This window comes from Bos mutus, chromosome 7, assembly GCF_027580195.1.
Source record: "Bos mutus isolate GX-2022 chromosome 7, NWIPB_WYAK_1.1, whole genome shotgun sequence".
NCBI classification, from domain to species: domain Eukaryota; kingdom Metazoa; phylum Chordata; class Mammalia; order Artiodactyla; family Bovidae; genus Bos; species Bos mutus.
Window position 1 is genome coordinate 100,868,780 of NC_091623.1, and position 21,301 is coordinate 100,890,080.

The 21,301-nt window shown below is 49.6% G+C and overlaps 1 protein-coding gene across 4 annotated transcripts in view; it reads left to right on the forward strand.

The window, feature by feature from the left end:
* Window positions 1-21,301, forward strand: part of PPARGC1B (PPARG coactivator 1 beta) — a 119,069-nt gene that overhangs the window by 64,499 nt on the left and 33,269 nt on the right. For 2 of the 4 annotated variants that reach the window (XR_011464862.1, XM_070374616.1), the window contains exons 2-3: window positions 19,473-19,646; window positions 20,898-20,984. Coding sequence is in view for 2 of the 4 variants with exons in the window: in XM_070374616.1 (XP_070230717.1) it covers window positions 19,473-19,646; window positions 20,898-20,984 (261 nt within the window). In the remaining 2 variants the exon portion in view is untranslated. The remainder of the gene's footprint in view (window positions 1-19,472; window positions 19,647-20,897; window positions 20,985-21,301) is intronic. The other 2 variants (XM_070374617.1, XM_070374618.1) reach the window with 1 other exon arrangement.

The following is a 21,301-nucleotide window of genomic DNA, read 5'->3' on the forward strand; positions in this document are numbered from 1 at the left end:
AGTTTCCTCATCTGTAAAATGGACTGGATGGTGTCTGCCTTTCTTTACTTGGTTGGGCAGGATCAATGAGATGGCTGTGTAGTGCATGGCATAAAAGGGAGGCTCACCAAAGGTTGTGATTATCATGGGCCACAGGTTACCGAGTTCTCCTTGGTCCTCAGGCAGGGGTGGGTGCTGAGGGGGACAGGAACCCCCTTGCTGCATGGGAGGTGAAGTAGGACTGTCACCAAGTTCTCGCCAAGGCTAGAAGCCAAGTCTGACCGAAGGATCCAGTCTCAGCCACAGCCCAGAGCCTCCTGGGTGATTAGTCAAGGGTGGGGATTCGGGGCCAGACTCCCTGCCTCTCATCCCTGTCTCTGCGCCTTCCTCTGAGCCCCACACCAGATTGGTGGCTTTATTTCATGCGCCTCTATATTTAATAAGCAGGGCTGTGATGAGGTTTGGTGACCTCAGGGCCCAAATGGACTGTCTGCTGGCATCAGCCGTGCTTGAGTCATTTCCCAGGGATGCGCGCCGGGCAGGTTTCCAGGAGCTGAATTTACCCTCTGATTCTCTGCTTTCCTCTTCTCTCCTCCCCATCCCCCAGCTCCATTTTAGAGTTTCCAACTTCCTTGGCTTTAGGAGGTCATGGACCAAGTTAGAAAGCAACATAATTGTTCCTTTGGCAGGCCTCTCTGCACCCCTGCCTCAGCAGAGGCTCAGGCTCAGTGTTGAGGGAGACCCCAGAGGCTCAGGACAATGACCCAGGCTCCTGCCTGGCTGAGGACTCCCTTGGGTGTGTGCACGTTGAAGATGCAGGCTCAGTGGCCTAACTGCCCTGAGAGATGCAGCCAGAATGTGGTAGGGATGCAGAGGAGAGACAAGTAGGGGAGATCAGGGCAGGCTCCATGGGGGAGGTGGTATGTGAATGGACGTTTATTTATTTATTGTTTTATTTTTGGCTGCACTGGGTCTTTGTTGTTGCCCACAGCCTTTCTCTGGCTGCGGTGAACAGCGGTGGCTTCTGTTGTTGCGGAGCACATGCTCAGTGGTTGTGGCTCATGGGCTTAGTTGCTCCAAGACATGCGGAATCTTCCCAGACCAGGGATGGAACCTGTGTCCCCTGCATTGTCAGGTGGTTTCTTAATCACTGGACCACTAGGGAAGTCAGAATTGGCCTTTTAAGGATGGTTGAAGCCTGTATATGATCAATGAAAATAAAAACCTTCAAAGAGTAAAGAAAGACGCAACATAGAAAGCAGATATTCTCTGACATCCCTTATCCCCAATCAACTCCTTATTCCCGAAGCCCACCCCCCAACTCCTGGTGCTTTCTTTTGTGTCCTTCTGGCAATAATCTGGTCTTCCCTGGTGGCTCAGCTGGTAATCTATGAACCATCTGTCCATCTTCCCACCCATGCATCATTTAAAAAAATAAACATGGTCATATAACGTTAACTTCCCTTTTCTCTTAACAGCCCAGCTTGGCAACCTTCCCATATAGCACGCGTGGGGGTTGGTGGCTCTGACTCACGGCTGAGAACTCTGCTGGTCCTTGCAGGTGGCTGGAAGGGCATGGGCAAGATGAGAAACCCCACAGTGTGTATGAAAAGCTGTGGCAGGGGAATGAGGGAAGCAATAATCTGAGTGGTTAGGAGCCCAGGCTGACCTTTAAATTTGGATGATCTGGGGATGAATCCCAGTTCCAGCACTTTCTAGCTGTGTGACCCTGGGCCAGTTTCTTTACCTCTCTGAGTTTCAGTTTCCCCATCTTCCCAATGGAGCTAATACAACCTACCTTTGAGATGTTTGGGGACTTTCACTTACAGCTCACAGAGGTACCCAATCAACAAGACTAGCTTCTTGTTTCTGCTGTCATCAGGGTGGTGTGTCAGATGGGGCAGGGGGCAGCTGAGCCCTGACAGGTAGGGCCAGGTGCGTGGTGGGTGTTTCTGGAGCAATATTTGGAGAAAGGATCTGATCGATCTGAAGCTTAAAATAGCCTGGAAGTGCAAGAACAACAATAAATAAATGGGTTCCGGATGCTTTTAAATCTTGGCATTTCCTGATCTCAGCTCAGCTGGTCCAGACAGCTTCATCAGCATTTACTGCCGAGGCCGGCGGTGCACGCCTCCCCTGGCCATAGCCCAAAGCTGCTTTCAAGAAAATCAGATCTAGAAACGTTCGGATCTCTGGCATTGGTCCTGCAGGTCAGGGGTAGAGGCTGAGGACCAGGCAGCCCTGGGGTTTGTCCCATGTGTGTATAGAGGATTAATTAAGGCCTAGGGAAAGATGTGAGGGGTGAGGTGGGACTTCCTAGGACTGGGGAGGGCGGTGAGATGGTTGCCAAGAATGGAGTTGTTCATTTATTCTCTGTGTTTATTAAACACTTATTATGTGCCGGGTGCCAGGGATACGTTGTGGTGGTTTAGTCGCTAAGTCATGTCCAAGTCTTTCAATCCTATGGACCGTAGCCCATCAGGCTCCTCTGTCTGTGGGGTTTCCCAGGCAAGAGGACTGCAGTGGGTTGCCATTCCCTTCTCTAGGGGATCTTCCCAACCCAGGGATCACACCCAGGTCTCCTGCATTGCAGGTGGATTCTTTACCAACTGACCCACCAGGGAAGCCCAAGGATACCTTGGTGAGCAATAATAACATGCCCATGCAAGTAGATGTTTAATTACCAACTGTGATAAGCTCTGAAGGCTCAGGACCTCCAGAAGGCCAGGCTCCTTCTGCAGTCTGCATGGCTCAAGGAAAGCTTCCTCAGGAGGTAAAGAGTGGAGGGTACATACGAGATAACTAGACAAAGCATCTATGTGTGGGATTATGTTCCAGGCAGAGGGAATAGCACATGCAAAGGTCTTATGGGAGAGAGGTCCTGGCAAGTGCTAGTGTTGGAGAGAAGGTCAGTGGGGCTGAAAGTTGGGTGGACTGTGGGTTAATGCCAGGAAATGATTTTGGACAGGTAGAGAGAAGCCAGATCATGCAGAATGGTAAAGGCCTCCTGAAGAGTTTGAGTCTTTATCTGGGAGGAATTGGGAACAAGCAAGGTTTTAAACAGGGTCCAGTACAGTCGGATCTGCGACTTGAAAGCACTTGGCTATGGCTGCCCCCTGCCCAGCAGCCTGGAGGGGGCTGGAGTAGAAGCAGGAAGCCATGGCTGCCAGTAAGTTGTGAGTTGATAGTGGTTGGACTGGGTCAGTCTGAGCTGGAAGGGTTCGCACAGCGATGGGGTACAGAGGAAGTTCTGGAATCCCAAAGGGCTGCATCTGTTCCAGCAGTCGCTTCAGGTCTCCTGTGTAGTAATCTCAGGAATGACTGTTATCTTTTTAGCACTTACCGTGCATCTGACACAATGCAAGCCCTTCTCATTAAATCCTCATAGGATCCCTATGGCTATTATTACCACCTCCTGTTTTACTGAGGCCCAGAGAGTTTAAATCATTCAGCCAAAAATCACACAGCCCAGCCCCCTGTTGTCCAGCTCCTCTGGGCTGACCGACCCTTGGATCAGTGTTCTCCAGCCAAGTTTAACCCTTCTCGGGGCTCCGCCCGAGCCCCCCGGCTTCTGTCTGGTTGCTCCAGTGACCCTTAGTTGGCATTGTGCCCACCCTGGCTACAAGAACTGGTTCAGAGCTGGGCTGGAGGGGCTGTGTGTGACCTGAGGGGACACAGCCCCGTGGCCCTTGCCCCTCCACCCTCAGCCTTTTATCCTCTGACGTGAGCTGAAATGGCTGTGTCTCTGGGTTTCACATGTCGCCTGCCTCTTGGGGATTCAGATGGTCTCTGTTGCTTGTTTTTATTTTGCTTCTTCATTTCCTCTGCCCTCCTCCTTTCTCCCTTTGCTCCCACCCTGTCCCCATCTGTTGCTGCCCCACGGGGGTCTTTTCCTCGCCTCCCAGATGTTGCAGGCAGGACTTGGAATGGAAGCAGAGGCGTTCTTCCTTCCGGCCTTTCAGGAAGGAAAGGAACTAGCAGTGTGTGCAGCTGTTACCTGCTGGGCACTGGGCTAGACTGTTGGCATGCGCGATCTAACATAACGCTCAGAGCAGTCGCCCTGAGGTGTACACTCTGTTATCTCTACTCCACAGATGCAGACGCTGGGGCTCGGAGGATTTAGGTGCTGAACTGAAGGTCACATGTTACAATTGGTCTTCCGATTTAAAATTTTTTTGTTTGCCACACTTTAATGTGCCTATGAATCAACCGAGGGATCTTATTAAAATGCAGGTTCTGATTCAGGAGGTGTTAGGCTTCAGCATGAGATTCTGCAGAATTGAACAACCTCCAGGGCTGGGCAATGCTGCTGGTCCGTGACTGCACTTTGAGTAGCAGAGTGAGGAGCTAGCAGATCTTCCACGTGCCCTCTCACAACACCACTACAGACACACCCCATGTGATGCCTCCTGCAGTGGTCATCACCTCCATCTCCTCCACCTCTCCCCCTTGTTGGGAATTGCCAATGGGGCAGCTAAGGCTTTCCTACCATGCCCAGGACATCATAGGCTGACCCTGCATGTCCCAAAGCCCAGCTGACTGACTGTGGTCTCCAAGCCTAACCAGTTTTGGAATATAGGGAAACTGAGGCTCAGAGAAGTGGAGGGACTTGTCCAAGGTCCCATGCCACTTGAGCAGAGAGTTCAAGATTGCTGCTCCTAATCAGTGATATTTTTGCTTCAACTGAGGCAGAGGTCTGGGAGTTCTAGTCCTGTTCTTCTCTTTAACTTGCTTCGTGACTTAAGGCAAGTTACTTCCCCTCTCTGAACCTCAGCTTCCCCATCAGAAAAAAATGGCTTAACCTCTGCCCTATTGTAAGGGTCAGATGGGAGAATGTCTAGTTTACAGGCGTAAAGGATTTTTATGAGCCCTGAGACCCCTAATCCTGGCAGGGTGGGAGGAGCCCGGTAGGTCAGAGAAGTGGGCTCCCATGGCAGGGACTTCACTCCCTGAAAGACCTCACTCTTCTGTCTTGGAGAACCCCCGCTTCCAGCCTGTTTCCCTGCAGGCTGGGTGGTAACCAGGCATTGTTAGATGGTGCCCCTTTCCTAGCTCTGGTGCCTGTTATTCTACCATGAAGGCCCTGGCTCTGGTTGGGAAACCAGTGGTGATATCACCCTGTGGACCACCTCCTTGTTACTTAAGAAGAAGGGAATGGAAAGGTATGATTTAGTTGACAAAAATTCACTTTACACACCCGGTGAACACACTTCCACATGAGACAGGTTGGCCTGTGGCTGGAGAGAGCCAGTGCCTTGGGCCTGGGGGACGTGAGTAAGTGGGCCCTCACTGACCACATGACCAGGGAGGGCCTGCTGGGGCCAGAGAGAGTCTGTTTCCCACCAGCTTTATCTGGGAGCCATGGGTCTGGGTTTCTCATCATCTGACCTCTGTGAAATGTATTTCCTTAAGGAATAAATGGATGGAGAAGGACACCCCCCCTCCCCCCCACCACCAGGAAAGGAGGGTGCATGAGAGGGAGGCCTTGCAGGACTCATAGCATGGTGAGGCAGAGCTGCCTGAACTGACCTGGGAAACTGGAGCTCTGCTCCCCAGGCCCACCTCTACCCATCCCACAAAGATCTAGTGAGCACCTACTCTGTGCCTGACACTGTCCCAGGCACCGGGATTCAACAGAGGACAAGCCTGGACCTCTGCTCTCCTGCGGCTGGTATTCTGGAGGGGACAGACAGACAGACAGTCTGTGGGTTTATGCTGTGCATAACACATGGGGACATGATCCATAGCGGGTTAGGGGTTGGGGAAGGCCTCTCACTGAGACCCAATGCTGGATAAGTAACCTGGGACCAGGCAGGACAGATGTGTCATAGGTGGAGAGCCCAAGCTGAGAGAGTTTCACTCCAGGAGAAGAAGAAGGCCGCTGTGTTCGCAGTATGGGAAGGGTGAGAGGGCCCAGGAATTTGTGCGAGAGGAGGCAGGCCCAGGCTGCGCCAGGCCTCATAGGCCAGTGAGGACTTTGGGTTTTTGTCAAGGGCGGTGACAAGTTGGGGAAGGCTCGTGCAAATGCAGGAGGGTGAGCAACAGCCCCTAGTCTCAGCTGTGCCTCCAGTTCCCTGGGGATGGTGGGCGAGCCCCAGCTTTGGTGGTATCTTCTGTGGTCTACACAGCACCTTCTTTCCTGGGCTTCCTGAGCCCATAAAGACTCTCCAACATTTACATTCTGCTTTGCAAAGTCATGTTACCTCCCTGGGTCTTAGCTTCTGCATCTGTACCATGTGGAAATGGTAGATACTACCTACTTGGAAAGTGGCTTCTTAGTCTGAGATTTCAAATGAACCCAGTAAAGCCTTTAAGTTGCCGACAAAATAGCATATGTGAATAATAGGTATGAGTGTGTGGGTATGGGGAGGTATAAAATTCATGTGCAAAACATAATGTCGTCGTATTTCTAACATGGAAGAAAGAAACAGAAATTTGGCTTCCTGTGTATTTGGTTTTTGGCAAGCTTATAATGTTGAATTCACTCAGGTTAAATAGGAGTATGATGCGTTGCCACTGTGTAGTTTTTAGTTAATAAAAATGGAAAACCTAATTAATTAGCTTCCTCATCATCCCTCCCACTTCCAAGCCCAGGGCGCTGGCAGGCTGCGGGGGTGGAGAGCATGCAGGGGCTTCCCCAGGGAGCCCAGCGTGGGAACCACAGGACCAGATGGGCTGTGAGGCCCTTCCCGGCTCCCACGCTGTGCAGCAGCCCCAGCAGGGGCAGTTGTGGGCTGCGTGTTGCTGAGTCATCTCTCCCTCCACGGGCTGTGTGTATTGGCTGACAAGCCAAGGCTGCTGTGTTGGTGGCTGAGCCCTGCCCTGGGTTCTTGGGAAGTTGACTTCACCTCTGCCCGTTGGGCTGGGGGATCCTCAGCTATTCTCTGCTCCTCCAACTCACCCCATGGTCTCCTCTCTGTTTGAACCTCCGGGAGCCGGCCACCTTGGGGCTGCCCTTCCAGAGTGGGAGTGATGCTCCCTGGCACGATAGCATGGCCACAGTCAGCCCTGGGCAGCGTGGGGGCTGGAGATGTGAGCCGGTACCTTGCTGGCCCGATGGGCGTGACATTTCCTCAAATGCCATGAAGGGGCTGCCTGACCTTCACTCTCATGCCAGACCCCTCTTTCTGCCTCTTTCTGGGTTATTTATAACAGTGTGAACAGGCAGAAGGGCTTCTCAGCTGAGCTCTGGCCCAGCTCCCCCCGGGTCTCCTGCCAACCACGGCAAGGAACACATAAATAGAAGCAAAGAACGTGGACACCGTAGGACCCCAGAGAACTCCTCCAGAAGGAGTGGGCCAGGCACTTTATTTTAGGTCTCTGGGACTTTTAGCATTTAATTTTATTGTGGTAAAATATGCATAAGATAATATTGGTTATTTTTAAGCGTACAATTCAGGGGCATTAAGTACATTCACGACTGTGTACAGATAACACCACTGTCCATTTCCAGGCATTTCTTCATCCTTCTCATACCCTCAGGTAGCTGACACATGCCAGTCCCTCCTCCCCTGCTCTTGAACGTATTCTGATTTTGAGGGAACTCCAGAAAATGTGATGGTGAAGGACAGCGATCCTGCAGTGTGATCAGGGAGTTGAGGGGTTGTCCGTTTCAGCTGCAAGGAGTGGGTGCTTTCCCAGGGCTCACTGTAGCCCTCTGCCTTCCTTCCCATCCAGTAAAGGAATCAGAATGGGAGAGGAGGTCCTGCTTGCTGGGAGAACCATGAATCTGCTCTAATCTCTTTTCTTAAGCAAAACCTATTCATTTAGCAAACTTCACTCCTGTCTTTATGAATCAGGCAAGTTTGTTGCAACTCACCTCAAAGCTGAATGCTGCTCACCATGGTCATGGACCATTTATGGCCTTTGATAAAAATGTGATAACAGTTCCTCACCTATAGATAGCACTTTAGAGTCCCAAATGCCTCACTGGACAGGACTGGAACACCCTAGGGTTATGGGCTCCATTGTAGAGATGTGGAAACCGAGCCCCCAGACTAAAGGGATCTAGGACAGGATCCGGTCTCATTTCAGTCACCAGAACATACAGTCACTCATTCTCACTAGGATTAGGGGGCAATGGCAACCCACTCCAGTACTCTTGCCTGGAAAATCCCATGGATGGAGGAGCCTGGTAGGCTGTAGTCCATGGGGTCGCTAGAGTCGGACACGACTGAGCGGCTTCACTTTCACTTTTCACTTTCATGTATTGGAGAAGGAAATGGCAACCCACTCCAGTGTTCTTGCCTGGAGAATACTAGAGATAGGGGAGCCTGGTGGGCTTCCGTCTATGGGGTCGCACAGAGTCCGACACGAGTGAAGCGACTTAGCAGCAATAGCAGCAGCACTGTGAGGCAAAGGAGACACGTGGCTCAGGCACAAAAGTTGAGATGACAGAAAGTTCAGTAATCAAGATAAGTCATATTTTAATGCAACACTTTAAATATGTTGCAATAGTTAGTGTGTTAGTTAATTTGTTAATAGTCGATGCCAAAATATCCATTTTGAATATAATAATACCACATCTTTTAAAGGTAGGAAGACTGCCATGCGGAGCCAAATAGTCTGAAGCAAAAGGAGAAGTCAGTACCACTGACCTTGTCTTTATTTAGTGTTTTGATATTTTGTTCATCCTGGATTGGGGGGCGGGCATTAATTTTGATTGTTTTCACAATATTACATCAAATATGACCTGTCTCGATTGCTGGATGTTTGGTGCCCGAGGTTGGTACCTCCCGCACCTCAGCCAAATCCCAGCCATGACTCCACCTTCCAGTGTCTGTGCCCTCCTATGACAGAGGACCCCCCTGCCTCCCAGGCCTCAAGTCCTCGTATGCCAGGGCCTTGCAACCACTGCCGAGGGCAGCATTTGATCCTCGCCATCTATTTTTGTGCCTGCCCTTCAGTGATGATAAAACGTTGCTCTGGGTAGAGCTGATGTGTTGAAATGGTGAGTGTCAATGTCAGGTGGCCTGTGTGATCGTGTGTCTTCATTTTTGGCCTCTCAAAGGGGCCTGGAACCAGGGAAGAAAAGGAGTTCCTGGGCTTTTGCCCTTACAGAGTAGGACAAAAGTCATTATCGGGAAACTGAGGCTGCCGGGCAGTTGGCCCTCGTCTCGAGACTTAATGGAAAAGATGTCCAGGTTACATTCTCTTGCTCCTGAGCACCACCCTTTACAGGGCGCTTCCACATGGCTGTCACTTTGTTTATTGAGCAGCCACTACATTCTAGGCATTCTGCTAGGGGCTGGGGAAACAGCGGGGAACAAGCTTCTGCTCGGATGGAACTCCTAGCTGGGGGAGGTAACATATACAAGTAGATACATGAAAAACGGGGAAGAGTTCTAGAGAGGGGTGCTGCTGCTGGTTACACAACAGTGTGAATATACTTAATGCCACCACATTGCCCAGTTAAAAATGGTTAAAATGTAAAGTTTTATATTATGTATATATTACTACAATTTAAAAAAAATACTGGCAAAAGTGGTGGGGGGACATCAGAGAGAGAAAAGTGCTAATTGAGGAACTTGGAGTAGGTGATGGGAGAGAGGTTGGCAGCCACTTCAGGATACAGTGGTCAGCAAGGCTCGTCTCAGAGGGACACTTAATCTGGGCTGGGGCTGATAAGAAAGGACCAGCTGTGCGCAGATGAAAGCAAGAGAAGGCTTCCCAGGCCGAGGGAGCTGCCGGCACAGAGGCCCCACGGTGGAAACTCAAGCCACACAACCGTTCTGTGTTGCAGGCCGGTCCCTGGAGATGGAAAGAGGCTAGGGGACGCCCTGCAACTAGCAGGTGATCAGCCAGGGCCAGCCTCAACCAGTCTTAACAACCGGTGGATACCTGCACGCACTTCGCAGCTTACAAAGCGCTTTTCCTGCCGCTCTCCTTTGAGTTCAAGAGGCCCTTGAATTCAAGTGCAGAAAATTGATAGCAATTGTAGGGGAGCACAGTGTGCGAATGGCAGTGCCCCGGAACACCCTCACTCACTCGTCCGCTCGTGTCACAGAGTACACTTTACGCTTTTCAGATAAACAAAACACCACCTTTCCAAGCCAGGGGCAGCCTGGGCCGCCTGGCAGGTGCCAGAATGGGTGGTGGGGCACTGATGGCATCCCCTAAGACCTCGGTGCCAGCCACCTGCCAGGACATCCAGGAGCTGCTTCACCCTAGGCCACCTCGCTCAGGCACAGCTCTCAGAGATCTTAGGGATCTCAGCTGGCAAAGGGGCTGCTGGAAGGCAACAGGGAGGAAGAAAGGATATGACTAAGATAACACCTGTCCCAGGAGACTTTCTGCCTCAGTGTCCTTGTCTGCAAAATAAGAGTCTTCTGTCTCTGGAAGTGTTTCCCTAGGTTCCTCCAGTGCCTAAAGCCCCAGATCTGGGAGTCCATTGTAGAGATTAATTTTCTGTGCTATGGAGGCTGCAATTCATGTATAATAGTCACCTTATCTGATAAAGAGTGGGAACTACAGCTGAGGGTTGGAGGGGTAGGTGGAGGGCCAGAGAGGGGAATTCCTCAGACAAAGTCAGTGAAAGCACAAAACCATAAAACCTAATACCTACCTAGGTTGTTTAATGAAGCCATATGGCGTGCACATTCATTATTACCAGTCTTTGCTCTGGGACTGCTTGTGCTGCTGGCACTGAAATCCCGAGCTCTCTCCTGCCTAGTCCACGCCCACACTGCCAGGGCTCCTGTTTCCAGACTGGGGATGCACTCAATTGGATGAAGAATTTAGACTCCCGTCAAGCAATCTAAGTGCAGATTCTTCAGAGTCTTGCCAATGTCTTCCTAATCTTCTACTATTAATTCACCCACACATAATTTGACAGCAGGGTTTTGTGTTTTCTTTTTAAGGAAAAAAAAAAACACAAAAACAGCTCAATTTTATTGACTCCTTCCATAGCCTTCAACTTAGTTTCCGTTGAAGTCTCTTCTCTTATCCTCATATTTTCTTTTGATGAACCATTTCATTAAAGTTTGTACTTATCAGAACTCCTTGGTGGTCCAGTGATTAAGACTGCATGCGTCCACTGCTGTGGGCCTGAGTTTGACCCACCAGTTGGGGAACTGCAAGCTGTGCAGTGTGGCCAAATAAACAAATAATTTTTAAAAAATAATAAAATTTGTAAAGATTGGAATTCCCTGGTGGTCCAGTGGTTAGGACTCTGCACTTTCACTGCAGAGGGCATGAGTTTGATCCCTGGTCTGGGAACTAGGGTCCCACATGCCCCATGGCACAGCAAAAACCAAAAAGTCTGTAATTATAGTTGTGTTTGGGAGAAAACACAACCGACATTGAACAAACAACCCAGACACTGGAGGCAGGTGTGTAGATGACCTGGAGGGTTGTCTCTGAGACACTGGGGCACTGTGGGCCTTAGCAATGTGTGTTGTTACAGGAAGGGATGAAGAGTGTGGATTAACCCGGCCTGTTGCTTAGGGAAGCGTCTGTTGTACCAGAGGCCTGACAAGGCCTGATTAGGATTAGGTTTGATGGCAAGTAACAGAAAACTGCCCAAAATGATGAAAACTTTGAGGAGCTCCAAGCTGACTGCTCCCTCACGTCCTAAGGTGACTGACCCAGGGCCGATTGGTGCTTTGAAATATCAGGGACCCCACCTCCTGCTCATCTGTCTACCAATCAGAGCTGCCTTCTCAAGGTCACTGATAACTAACTTGTCATCCTCTCTGGTTGTCTGGGTCTGGCCTGGCCTTGTAGCCCAGTTCTGAGCCCTGGACTTGTTTTGCTCTCTGGGTTGGAGGACCCACTCCCACCAGATCTGGTGATCTTCCATCAAATCACCTTACCCTAAGCCCTGAGTGGGCAGCTGTGTGGCTGGGGGTTGGGACCTGGTTGAAAAGGGCTGAATGTCACTGAGTTTGCCCTCGGCAGGCCTGGGACTGACGCTTTCATGTGGAAAGGGCCTCCATGATGTTTTGAGACACTTAGCCTTGAGTGTCTCGGTAAAAGATCCTTTCAATGGTCTGCTTTATCTTTAAGCTCAGAATGTTTTTTTCTTTTAGGCTGGCTCAGAGCTCCTGCATTTTCTACTTATTCTTCCTGGAGCTTAATTTTGTGTCTATGACTCCTGAGTCTTATTTCAGAGGAGGCTGGTAGTATTTCTTTGTGGTCTAAAAATCAATTACTTTTCCTACTATTCTCCTGGAAGCATCTTTAGGAGTTTTGTACTAATTTGGAAGACAGTGGGAAGATTAGATTTTTTTTCTTTTGGTTGTAAAAGGGATGAATCAATTATAACTTTTTCATTGGTAGATGATAAACTCCAGCTGGCACCTAATCTGGAGAGGGAACTTATTCACTCACATATTTGTGAAAAACAGGGACTAGACTGGCTTCAGGCACAGCTGGATCCAAGTGTTTACACTCTTTTCTCAGGAATACATCTCTCTTTGCTTCTTTGCTCTGCATTCCCTGTGCTGGCTTCATTCTCAGGCAGAAGCAAAAATGTCTCTCAGTGTCTCCAGAATTACATTCAAGCAGCTGGGCACCCTTGTCCAGATGCTCCAGCACATTCCTGGTGGTCACCCTGAACCACTGCTGTGAACCAGTTGCCATCATCACTGGATGAAACCCTTTAAATTGGCCAGACTGTACTCACCTGGACTGACTGGGTTGGAAGGAGGGATGATGTCCTCAAGGAAGATCAGTGGGCTTCCACATTAGGAAGGGGAATGGGTGGGAGGCCAGCCAAATAGCAGAGATGGGAGGAGAAAAAGGAAAACATCTTTATAGTGAAATGACCCTGTGGGGACTTCCTGCGTACTTACTTCCCTCCCTTCCTAGAAGGCAAATAGAGGCGCAGGCTCATAGGTCTAGACCAGGCTGGGTCTAATGGATTAGCAGTGGCCGTGAAGGTTCCTCGTTGCAAATGCTTGGGGCTCATTGGGAAGTAGAGCGGTGTTTGATTAGTGGTGTCTGCCACGGTTAGGGAGGCAGGAAAGGTGAGCCCAGTGCTACATACCTGTACCCCTAATAGATCTCATGCCCAATCATTTAAAAGGGAAAACTTGCCTGAGACCTTCAAATACAACTTTGTCAGTGAAGGAGGCTCCAAGCGGGCAGTAGGGCAGTGCTTAGGGCATCCAAGATGGCAGTCAAGGAGTGTGTGAGGCCCAGAGCGAGCCAGTGTGGTCTGTCCATTAGGGCAAGGTCATCCTCCAAGGGAAACCACGAGCCACAGTAACACTGGAGTGGGGGCTGGTGCAGGCTGAAGGAACAGGATTGAGGGCGTCAGGTTTAGGACTGAGGGGATGGGTCAGGAGACGAGTTCTTGAAGCATTGACCCTCTGAGAGGCCCTGCTCTGCCCATCAGTGCAGTGGGAACATTGACCACTGCCTACCTTCCTGCCTTCTGGGAAGGTATTATAGCTGTGAATGTCACTTGAATGTCAACTCTAAGTGCTATATCTGTGACCACCATTCACTGGGTATCTAGACCTGTGTTGTTTTATCTTTGTAAGGACATTGTGAAGTAGGATTCTTTTATTATCCCCATTTTGTTGATAGAAACTGAGGCTACAAAATTTAGGTCCTGATCTCAAAGGATGAGTGTTAGTAACCAAGCCAGGCTTAGCCCTTTGTCTTTCTTGTCTGGGCCTCTTTCCATGTTAATACAGACCTTCCTTCTGTACCTTTGTTTCCCCCTCCATAAATTTCATTTATTTATTCTGCCTTCATCCCAAAGTCTATGTGGATCACAGAAACTAGATAAGTACAAAATTATATCAATCGCTTGAGCACGATGGGTCCATAGGGTCTGTGTGTTTGATATTCTCTTTTCCAGAGGGGGCAGTGAGAACCCAAGAGAGGAGGCAACCCACTGAAGGATGCATAGTGACTGCGGGCAGGCCCAGCACCCAGGTTCTGTTAGTGCAGCTGCCCCTCCCCGCTCCCGCTTCCTTCCACCAGGTATAACTCTGAGAATGTGCTCTGGCCAGGCGCGCTAAGCTAGGCGATTTGCTGAGTGTAGTCTGGAAAGTGGAGCCACCAATTTTTCCTGCAGAGGCATTCTGTCTTAAACAGGGAATCGATTTCTGACAAGATGCACAAGCTTCCAATGAAGGCACTTATGTGAACCTGGATGAAGCACCATTAATCCATTGCCAGGAGTGTTTATCTCCCTGGCTTGGGGCAGCCGCAGCCTGCTTAGATATGGGATGTGATGTTGCTGGAGGAATGGGTACAGGTGATGCAGCAGCCAGAGGTGTTCCTGCCGCAGTGGTGTGAGCAGACTTGTGGTGGGGACCACCGGGGGCTCTGTGCCTGGGGCCAGCGCACAGCACAGCACGTGTGGCCCCAGGCCTGTCCCTGCTCAGCTGCAAGCTAACCCTGTGACTTGGGTCTTTCTCAGACTTTTCCCAAAGCTCTGTCTCCCCATCCATAAATGGGAATGCATGCATGTATGCTCAGCTGCTAAGTCGTGTCCGACTCTTTGCAACCCTAAGGACTGTAGTCTGCCAGACTCCTCTGTCCACGGGATTCTCCAGGCAAGAGTACTGGAGTGGATTGCCATTTCCTCCTCCAGGGGATCTTCCTGAGCCAGGGATTGAACCTGTGTCTCCTGTGGCTCCTGCATTGGTAGGAGGATTCTTTACCACTGTGCCACCAGGAAAGCCCATAAATGGGAGGAAATGATTTTAAAAGTTCCTTCTTACCTTCAGAAGCAGGATGTCAGACAATGGCACAGGCTGTGCAGGGAGCCAGGAGACCCAGGGTTGGAATCTCAGCTTTGTGTTTCTGGGACCCTTGGTGCTAAGGGTTGAACTGCATCCTCCATTCAAAGATATGTTGGCCTCCTAATCCCCATTACCTCAAAATGTGACCTTATCTGGAGATAGGGTCTCTAGTACAGAGGTCATCGAGTTAAAATGAGGTCATCAGTGTGGGCCTAATCTAGGGAAATTTGGACACGGAGCCTGGCATGTGTAGGAGGAAGATGATGGGAAGAGAGACACAGGGAGAAGACGCCATCCACTTGCCAACAAGAGAGGCCTCGGAAGGCAGCACCCCTGCCAGCATGTTGATCTCAGGCTTCCCGCCTCCAGAACGCGGAGGCAAAGTATTTCTGTTGTTTGAGCCACGCAGTTTGTGGTGCTCTCTTATGGCAGCCCTGGCAGATCAATACAGGTGACGGGATCTCCGAGTTTCCTCGTTGGTGGTAACGGGGACAGTGACACCTGCCCTGCAGCGTTGTTAGAGGAATCCAGTGAGAGAATGCAGATGAAGCACTGGGCCTGGCCCACGGTGCACCTGCAGCGTTGTTAGAGGAATCCAGTAAGAGAATGCAGATGAAGCACTGGGCCTGGCCCACGGTGCACCTGCAGCGTTGTTAGAGGAATCCAGTGAGAGAATGCAGATGAAGCACTGGGCCTGGCCCACGGTGCACCTGCAGCGTTGTTAGAGGAATCCAGTGAGAGAATGCAGATGAAGCACTGGGCCTGGTCCACGGTGCACCTGCAGCGCTGTTAGAGGAATCCAGTGAGAGAATGCAGATGAAGCACTGGGCCTGGCCCACGGTGTATAGAAAGCGCTCAGTCATAGTGGCCAGCCTGTGCTCTGACGCCCCTGCCCCCACCATTCTGTGAGTGGGGCCTACAGGAGCCGGCCGCATTAGAGGCCCTTTAGGTCACCTGAAGCACCCCTCCAAAAGCCTCTCTAAATATGAAGAGGGCCAGAGAAATCACTGTTAATGCAACGCTTAATGGTTTTTAGCCAGAGAGTGGCCTCAGCCCTAATCGACAAGGCCTCGAAGCTGAGATTTCTTTGTTTTTATGTCCTAGGTACACTGTGAGTGTGTCGAGCTGCTCTGTAAATCAATAAGTGCAGTGGTCATGGCCCCTTGATGGTATTTTGTAAAGGCAGTGGCATGGCTTTCATAGGAAGGATTCTCATTGGATGACCCTGAGCTAATCCATTATCCTCCTTGGACCTCAGTGTCTATATGTGCCAAGTGAAGGCGAGTCAGAAGTTCTTAGCTGTGTCTACGAAAGGTTAAGAGGTTCAGAGGTTCAGTCTGAATTCCTTGCACACACATGCATTGTGCACGCATACCATATCTGGTTCTGAAAGGGGTCTCCTGAATTGTCCACAAAGACCTGGACAACCTCTTGGGACAGCTGGTTCCTTGCTGATCTGAAATTCTGGAATTCTGATTTAAAACTTGTTTATAAGATTCAAGAGGCAAGTCTTACAGAGGTGGCTGCTCTGAGTTACTAGGATGGGCTGATTCTGGAATATATAAAGAGTTCCCCAAAGAGCTTATAGGTGGGGGCTTTGCTGGCCAGCCAGCTGCCAGTTGCTGAGCATCTTTGTGTCTCTGCTTTTGGCCTTTCCTCCTGCTCCACAGGCCCTCAGTGGAGGGCCTCGGTCCTCCCAGCCCTCCCGCCTGAGTCTCTACTGGATGCTAGTCAGCCTAGCCCACCCGCTTGCTTCTACACTGGCCCCACCCCCACCACGTGCATGCTTGTGTGCTAAGTCGCCTTAGTCGTGTCCGACTCTTTGCAACCCCATGGACTGTGGCCCCCCAGGTTCCTCTGTCCATGGGGATTCTCCAGGCAAGAATACTGGAGTGGGTTGCCATGCCCTCCTTCAAGATGTCTTCCCAACCCTGGGATTGAACCCCCACATGTCTCATGTCACCTGCATTGGCAGGCGGGTTCTTTACCACTAGTGCCACCGCCCTCATCACACTTGGCATAAGACCCAAATCCATCCAGTCCCTACTTGAGCTGGCCTCCACTGCCTCTCTGAAGGCATCTTCTCCCTCCCCTTACTCCAGGGCTGAGCTGCAGCCTCACTGGCCTGTGGGCAGTGCCCGACACTCTAGGCTTGGTCCCCACCTGGATCTCTGCCTGAAACCTTCTCCACACCTTCAACTGCCTGGCTCCTCCTTCACGTCTCAAACCAGACGTTGGCTTCTCCAGGAAGCCTTTGGTCAACCCCATCTAAGTAGATTCCCCTCCCTCTCTTGTCCTCCATCAGTGCACCTGGTTTGTTTCCGCTGTGGCACTAACAAAATCTGTAATGAAATATGTATGTGTTTTCTTTTCCCACTGAGATGGCAAATCATAAAGGAATGCACTGAGTCTTATACATCACAGGGCCTGCCTCATAGTAGCATTTAATATAAGGTTTGCAGGCCCCCGGTATCATGCACGGCTCATTTAAATACTGACAAAACCAAGTGCTAATGAGGGCCTGGAACAATAGGAACTTCCATACAGCCTGTGGGAGTGGGCAATGGCACATCCACATTGGAGAGCAGTTTTTCAGGTAGCTTTTATCAAGGTTCACCAATGCTTTGGAGAAGGGAATAGCAACCCACTCCAGTACTCTTGCCTGGAGAATTCCACGGATGAGGAGCCTGGCGGGCTGTAGTCCATAGGGTTGCAAAAAGTCATACACAACCGAGCACGCATGCACAGACACTTACCATATGAGCAAGCAATTCCCAAGAGAGAGAAAATTGCATGATGTATGAGTCTTTATCACGCAAAGACTTGTACACAAGTACTGTAGGCTTGTTCCTCACAGCCAAAAACTGAAAACAAACCAAACGTCTGTTTAGAACAGGCAAGACCACTGTACCCCCATGAGCCGACTCAGTAGGGGAGGAGGAGGCAGCCCCAGGAGGCGGCTGAGAATCCTCACCGAGTGACACAGGGCTTAGTTCCCATGAGTGTTGAACACATGTGGCTCGGAGGAAGACCAGGCAGATAGAGGGCAGGCACGGTTGGGAGTGTCCCTGGAGTTGCACTCTCTGGGCATGTGCTACCTGGCCTGAAAGCAGGGACTGGCTGCTTGCGAGAACCAGCCTTGGTGCCGCCCGGGTGTACAGGATTCTTGCAAAATGCCAATTAAGACATTTGACCCAAATTCAGATAAAAGCCTTTTTCCTGTGTCAAGTTGAGCTAATAATATACATTTATTCATAATTTATGAGGCCTAGTAAGTGGTAACAATTAAGGAAAAGGCCTGGATAAAACCTATTTCTCTTCAGTGTCACGCAGGCCTCTTTCTGTTCTCAAAGGAGGTTCCACCCATCTCTGCCTGCCATGAAACTCTGTTTTATATTATTTTTTAAAATTTGTCACCATTCCTGCTTGCTACCATTTATTGAGCACTTACCAAGCCAAGTTATAGCATTGCCTCATTTAATATTAACTGTATGAGGCAGATGTTATTATCCCATTTTACAGACGAGATAGTTGAGCTTCAAAGAGGTGAAGGGACTTGCCCAAGGTATCACAGCTGGTACATGGGGATTGTGATTCATAGACGCTGGACCCCAGTGTCCATGGTATCCTGTTTCTGTGTCAGCCTCCCCCAGCTCAGGCTGTTTCTGAATCTGCAAGGCACCCTTCTATTGGTAACTTTTTTTTTTTTAATTTTTAAATTTCTTGGTTGCTCCCAGTGGCATGCAGGATCTTAATTCCTTGCATTGGAAGCTTGGAGTCTTAACCACTGGATCCCCAGGGAAGTCCCTTGGTAACTGTTAAACCTGGGAGACCAGGGTGAGAAAGCGATCGCTTTCTGAGTCTATCGTCTGGGTTAGGCTGCGAATCTGCATTGTTTCCATCAGGTTCCGGGTGGTGCTGCCCCTGCTGGGACCACACTCTGAGAAGCACCGGTTTAGTCAGTGCTGTTACCAGGTCCTTCCTGACTCTCTTCTACCCCACCCACCACTTATGGCCTTCTAAACCTCCTATGTATTGGCACCGTATTCTCATATGTATTATCATCAACAGTGTGCGGCTTGAGTGTGTCTCATTCTTTTTACACGTGTGGGATAGTATTTTACCTGCCAATGTTCTGCAGGTTAGATTTAACATGATATGCATGTATGATATGATAACATACATAATGCCCTCATTCTTTTCAACAGCACTGTAGTATTCCATGATATAGATGGTTATACTTTTACTTACCTATTGTCTGCTGATGGGTAATCATCTACCCTTTTAGACATGACAATTATTTCTGGGAACTTGAGTGTTTTTCTAGAATGCAGCAATCACTCAATGATGTCAGTTCTTGCTTTTTGTTGTTTCCTTATTCATATAGAAGGATTGTTGCCTTCTAGAAATCCCCTTTCAAATGGGAACAGTTATAGAAAGGAGTAGTTCTCTATTTACAGGTTGTAATCAAGTTTTCAACCAAACATTTCTGGGAAGAGAAAAGAGGTCCTATGTGGGCAGGGCTTTGAGGGGTGTATGGGAGTGTGGAGGAGAAGGGAAGATATAGCAGGCAGGGGCATTTGTAATGCTTGAGCCTGACCTACCTCCTGGTAGTTTCAACAATTGCAAGAGGATGAAGTAGATCTTTGCATTTCTTGGTCACTTGGCAAAATCAGGCCCTAGACAAAGGCAGCCAAAGGTTCAGACTGCCAGTATCCTAAGTAGGAGGGTCCCTTCTTGGGTCTAGCCAGGCTCAGCTCTGACCCACCTCCTTTCTACCTGTCTCCTCAGGGTGGGGGATCTGGGGAGGAACAACTCTGCGCTGACTTTCCTGAGCTCGACCTCTCCCAGCTGGATGCCAATGACTTTGACTCAGCCACCTGCTTTGAGGAGCTGCAGTGGTGCCCAGAGAACTCCGAAACTGACCCCAGCGAGTACAGCCCTGATGACTTGGAGCTCTTCCAGGTACGCCCTCCGAACCTCACCACCGTCTGCCTCACTCGTGCCTCTCTCTGCCCCTGAAAGCCTGGCTGCCCTGAGTCACCTTCTTCTCCACTTGCATATGCAAAGAAGACTCTTCATCCACTACAGCTATTGGGACCCTGTCTGTTGTCCTGGGTCTGCACTTGGTCTTGGGCAGCTCTCACCCTCTCAGAGGCAGTATTATCGCCTCTGGGAAGTGGGGACTGGGAAGAGCTACTTTCTCCATGCCCCTAGTCAGAACCGAGTCTCTCTGTGAGCTAGAGCGAGTTCTTCCTTTCCTTGAATGATCACACTGAACTCTCATTCCCACTCTGTGAAGCAAGTGAGATTATCTCCTCATTTTACAGATGAGGAAACTGAGGCTTGGAGAAATTTAGCTACACGCCTAGGGTGATTTACCTTGTTAGTAGCTGAACTAGATTGAAACCCAGTTTGCCTGCCTCCTAAGCCAGAGCTTTATAACCATGCTGACGCCATAATGGCTGACACCATAATGGGACTGACTCCCATTCTCTGTGGCAGGACTGTCCCTGTGTATGTATGTTCACTCACTTAATTTTATTAACAACTCTCAGGCAGGAGTGTATTTATCTCCATATTTCCATTGGTACCTAGAGGTTCTTTATTTATTTGTTTTTTCTTTATTTTTATTTTTTAAAAAAATTTTAAATTGGAGGATAACTGCTTTACCATGTTGTAGTGATTTCTGGTGTACAACAATGCAAATCAGTCATAATTATTTATATTTATATATATTCTCTCCTTGAACCTCCCTCCCCCCTCCCATAGAGGGTCTTTAAGAAGAAGCAATGCCAGAACCTGCAGTTCATATCTGTGCCTCTTCCCCTGTGAGCCCCACAGTCCTGGAGGCACGTTTCCTTTAAGAAGGCCTCTAATGTGCGATAATGTGATGTCTGGGATTTGCTTCAGAATAAAGCAATCCCTGCATGCATTTGCATGTGTGGGTGTGCAGCATGGAGAGTAATAGGTGAAATAAGATTAACCATGTTGAAACTGGGTGATGAGTACATTTGGAGTTATTATTCTTCACTTGAAATATGCTCCTATATAAACACTGGAGGAAGAATGCATATCTCTCTGTGCCTGTCTGACAATATAATAATAATTATAGTAATAACAATAACAACAATAATAACATACCATGTGCCAAGTCAGTGTGCCAAGAGTATCATCTCAAATAATTCCACTGACAAATTGTATCATTCCTTCTAGAAATGTTTATGGAGCTCCCTATGTGTGTCAGACACTGCATTCAACAGTGGACTCTACGGTCTAGAGGGAAGATTGACCCTAGATCAGGTAATACATAGTCAAACAGTGGTCACTAGGGACATGGGCACAATAAGAATAAACCTGGGATGAGGAGCGTCTGAAGAAACTGGGTGGTCAGGAAAGTCCTTTCTAAGAGATGCTTCAGCTGAAGGAGGACAAAGGAGCCTCATGGTGATCCCAGAGCCAGGAAGCAGGAAAGCTTGCTGTGTTGGGGAGCCGAAGAGCTGGAGGGCAATAGCTAAAGGGAAAGTGTCAGGAAATGGGGGGTGGGGATAGGCTAGGCAGGGGCCAGATTATGCCTGCTCTTCTGGGTCATATTAGTGAAAGTGATAACGGCTCAGCTG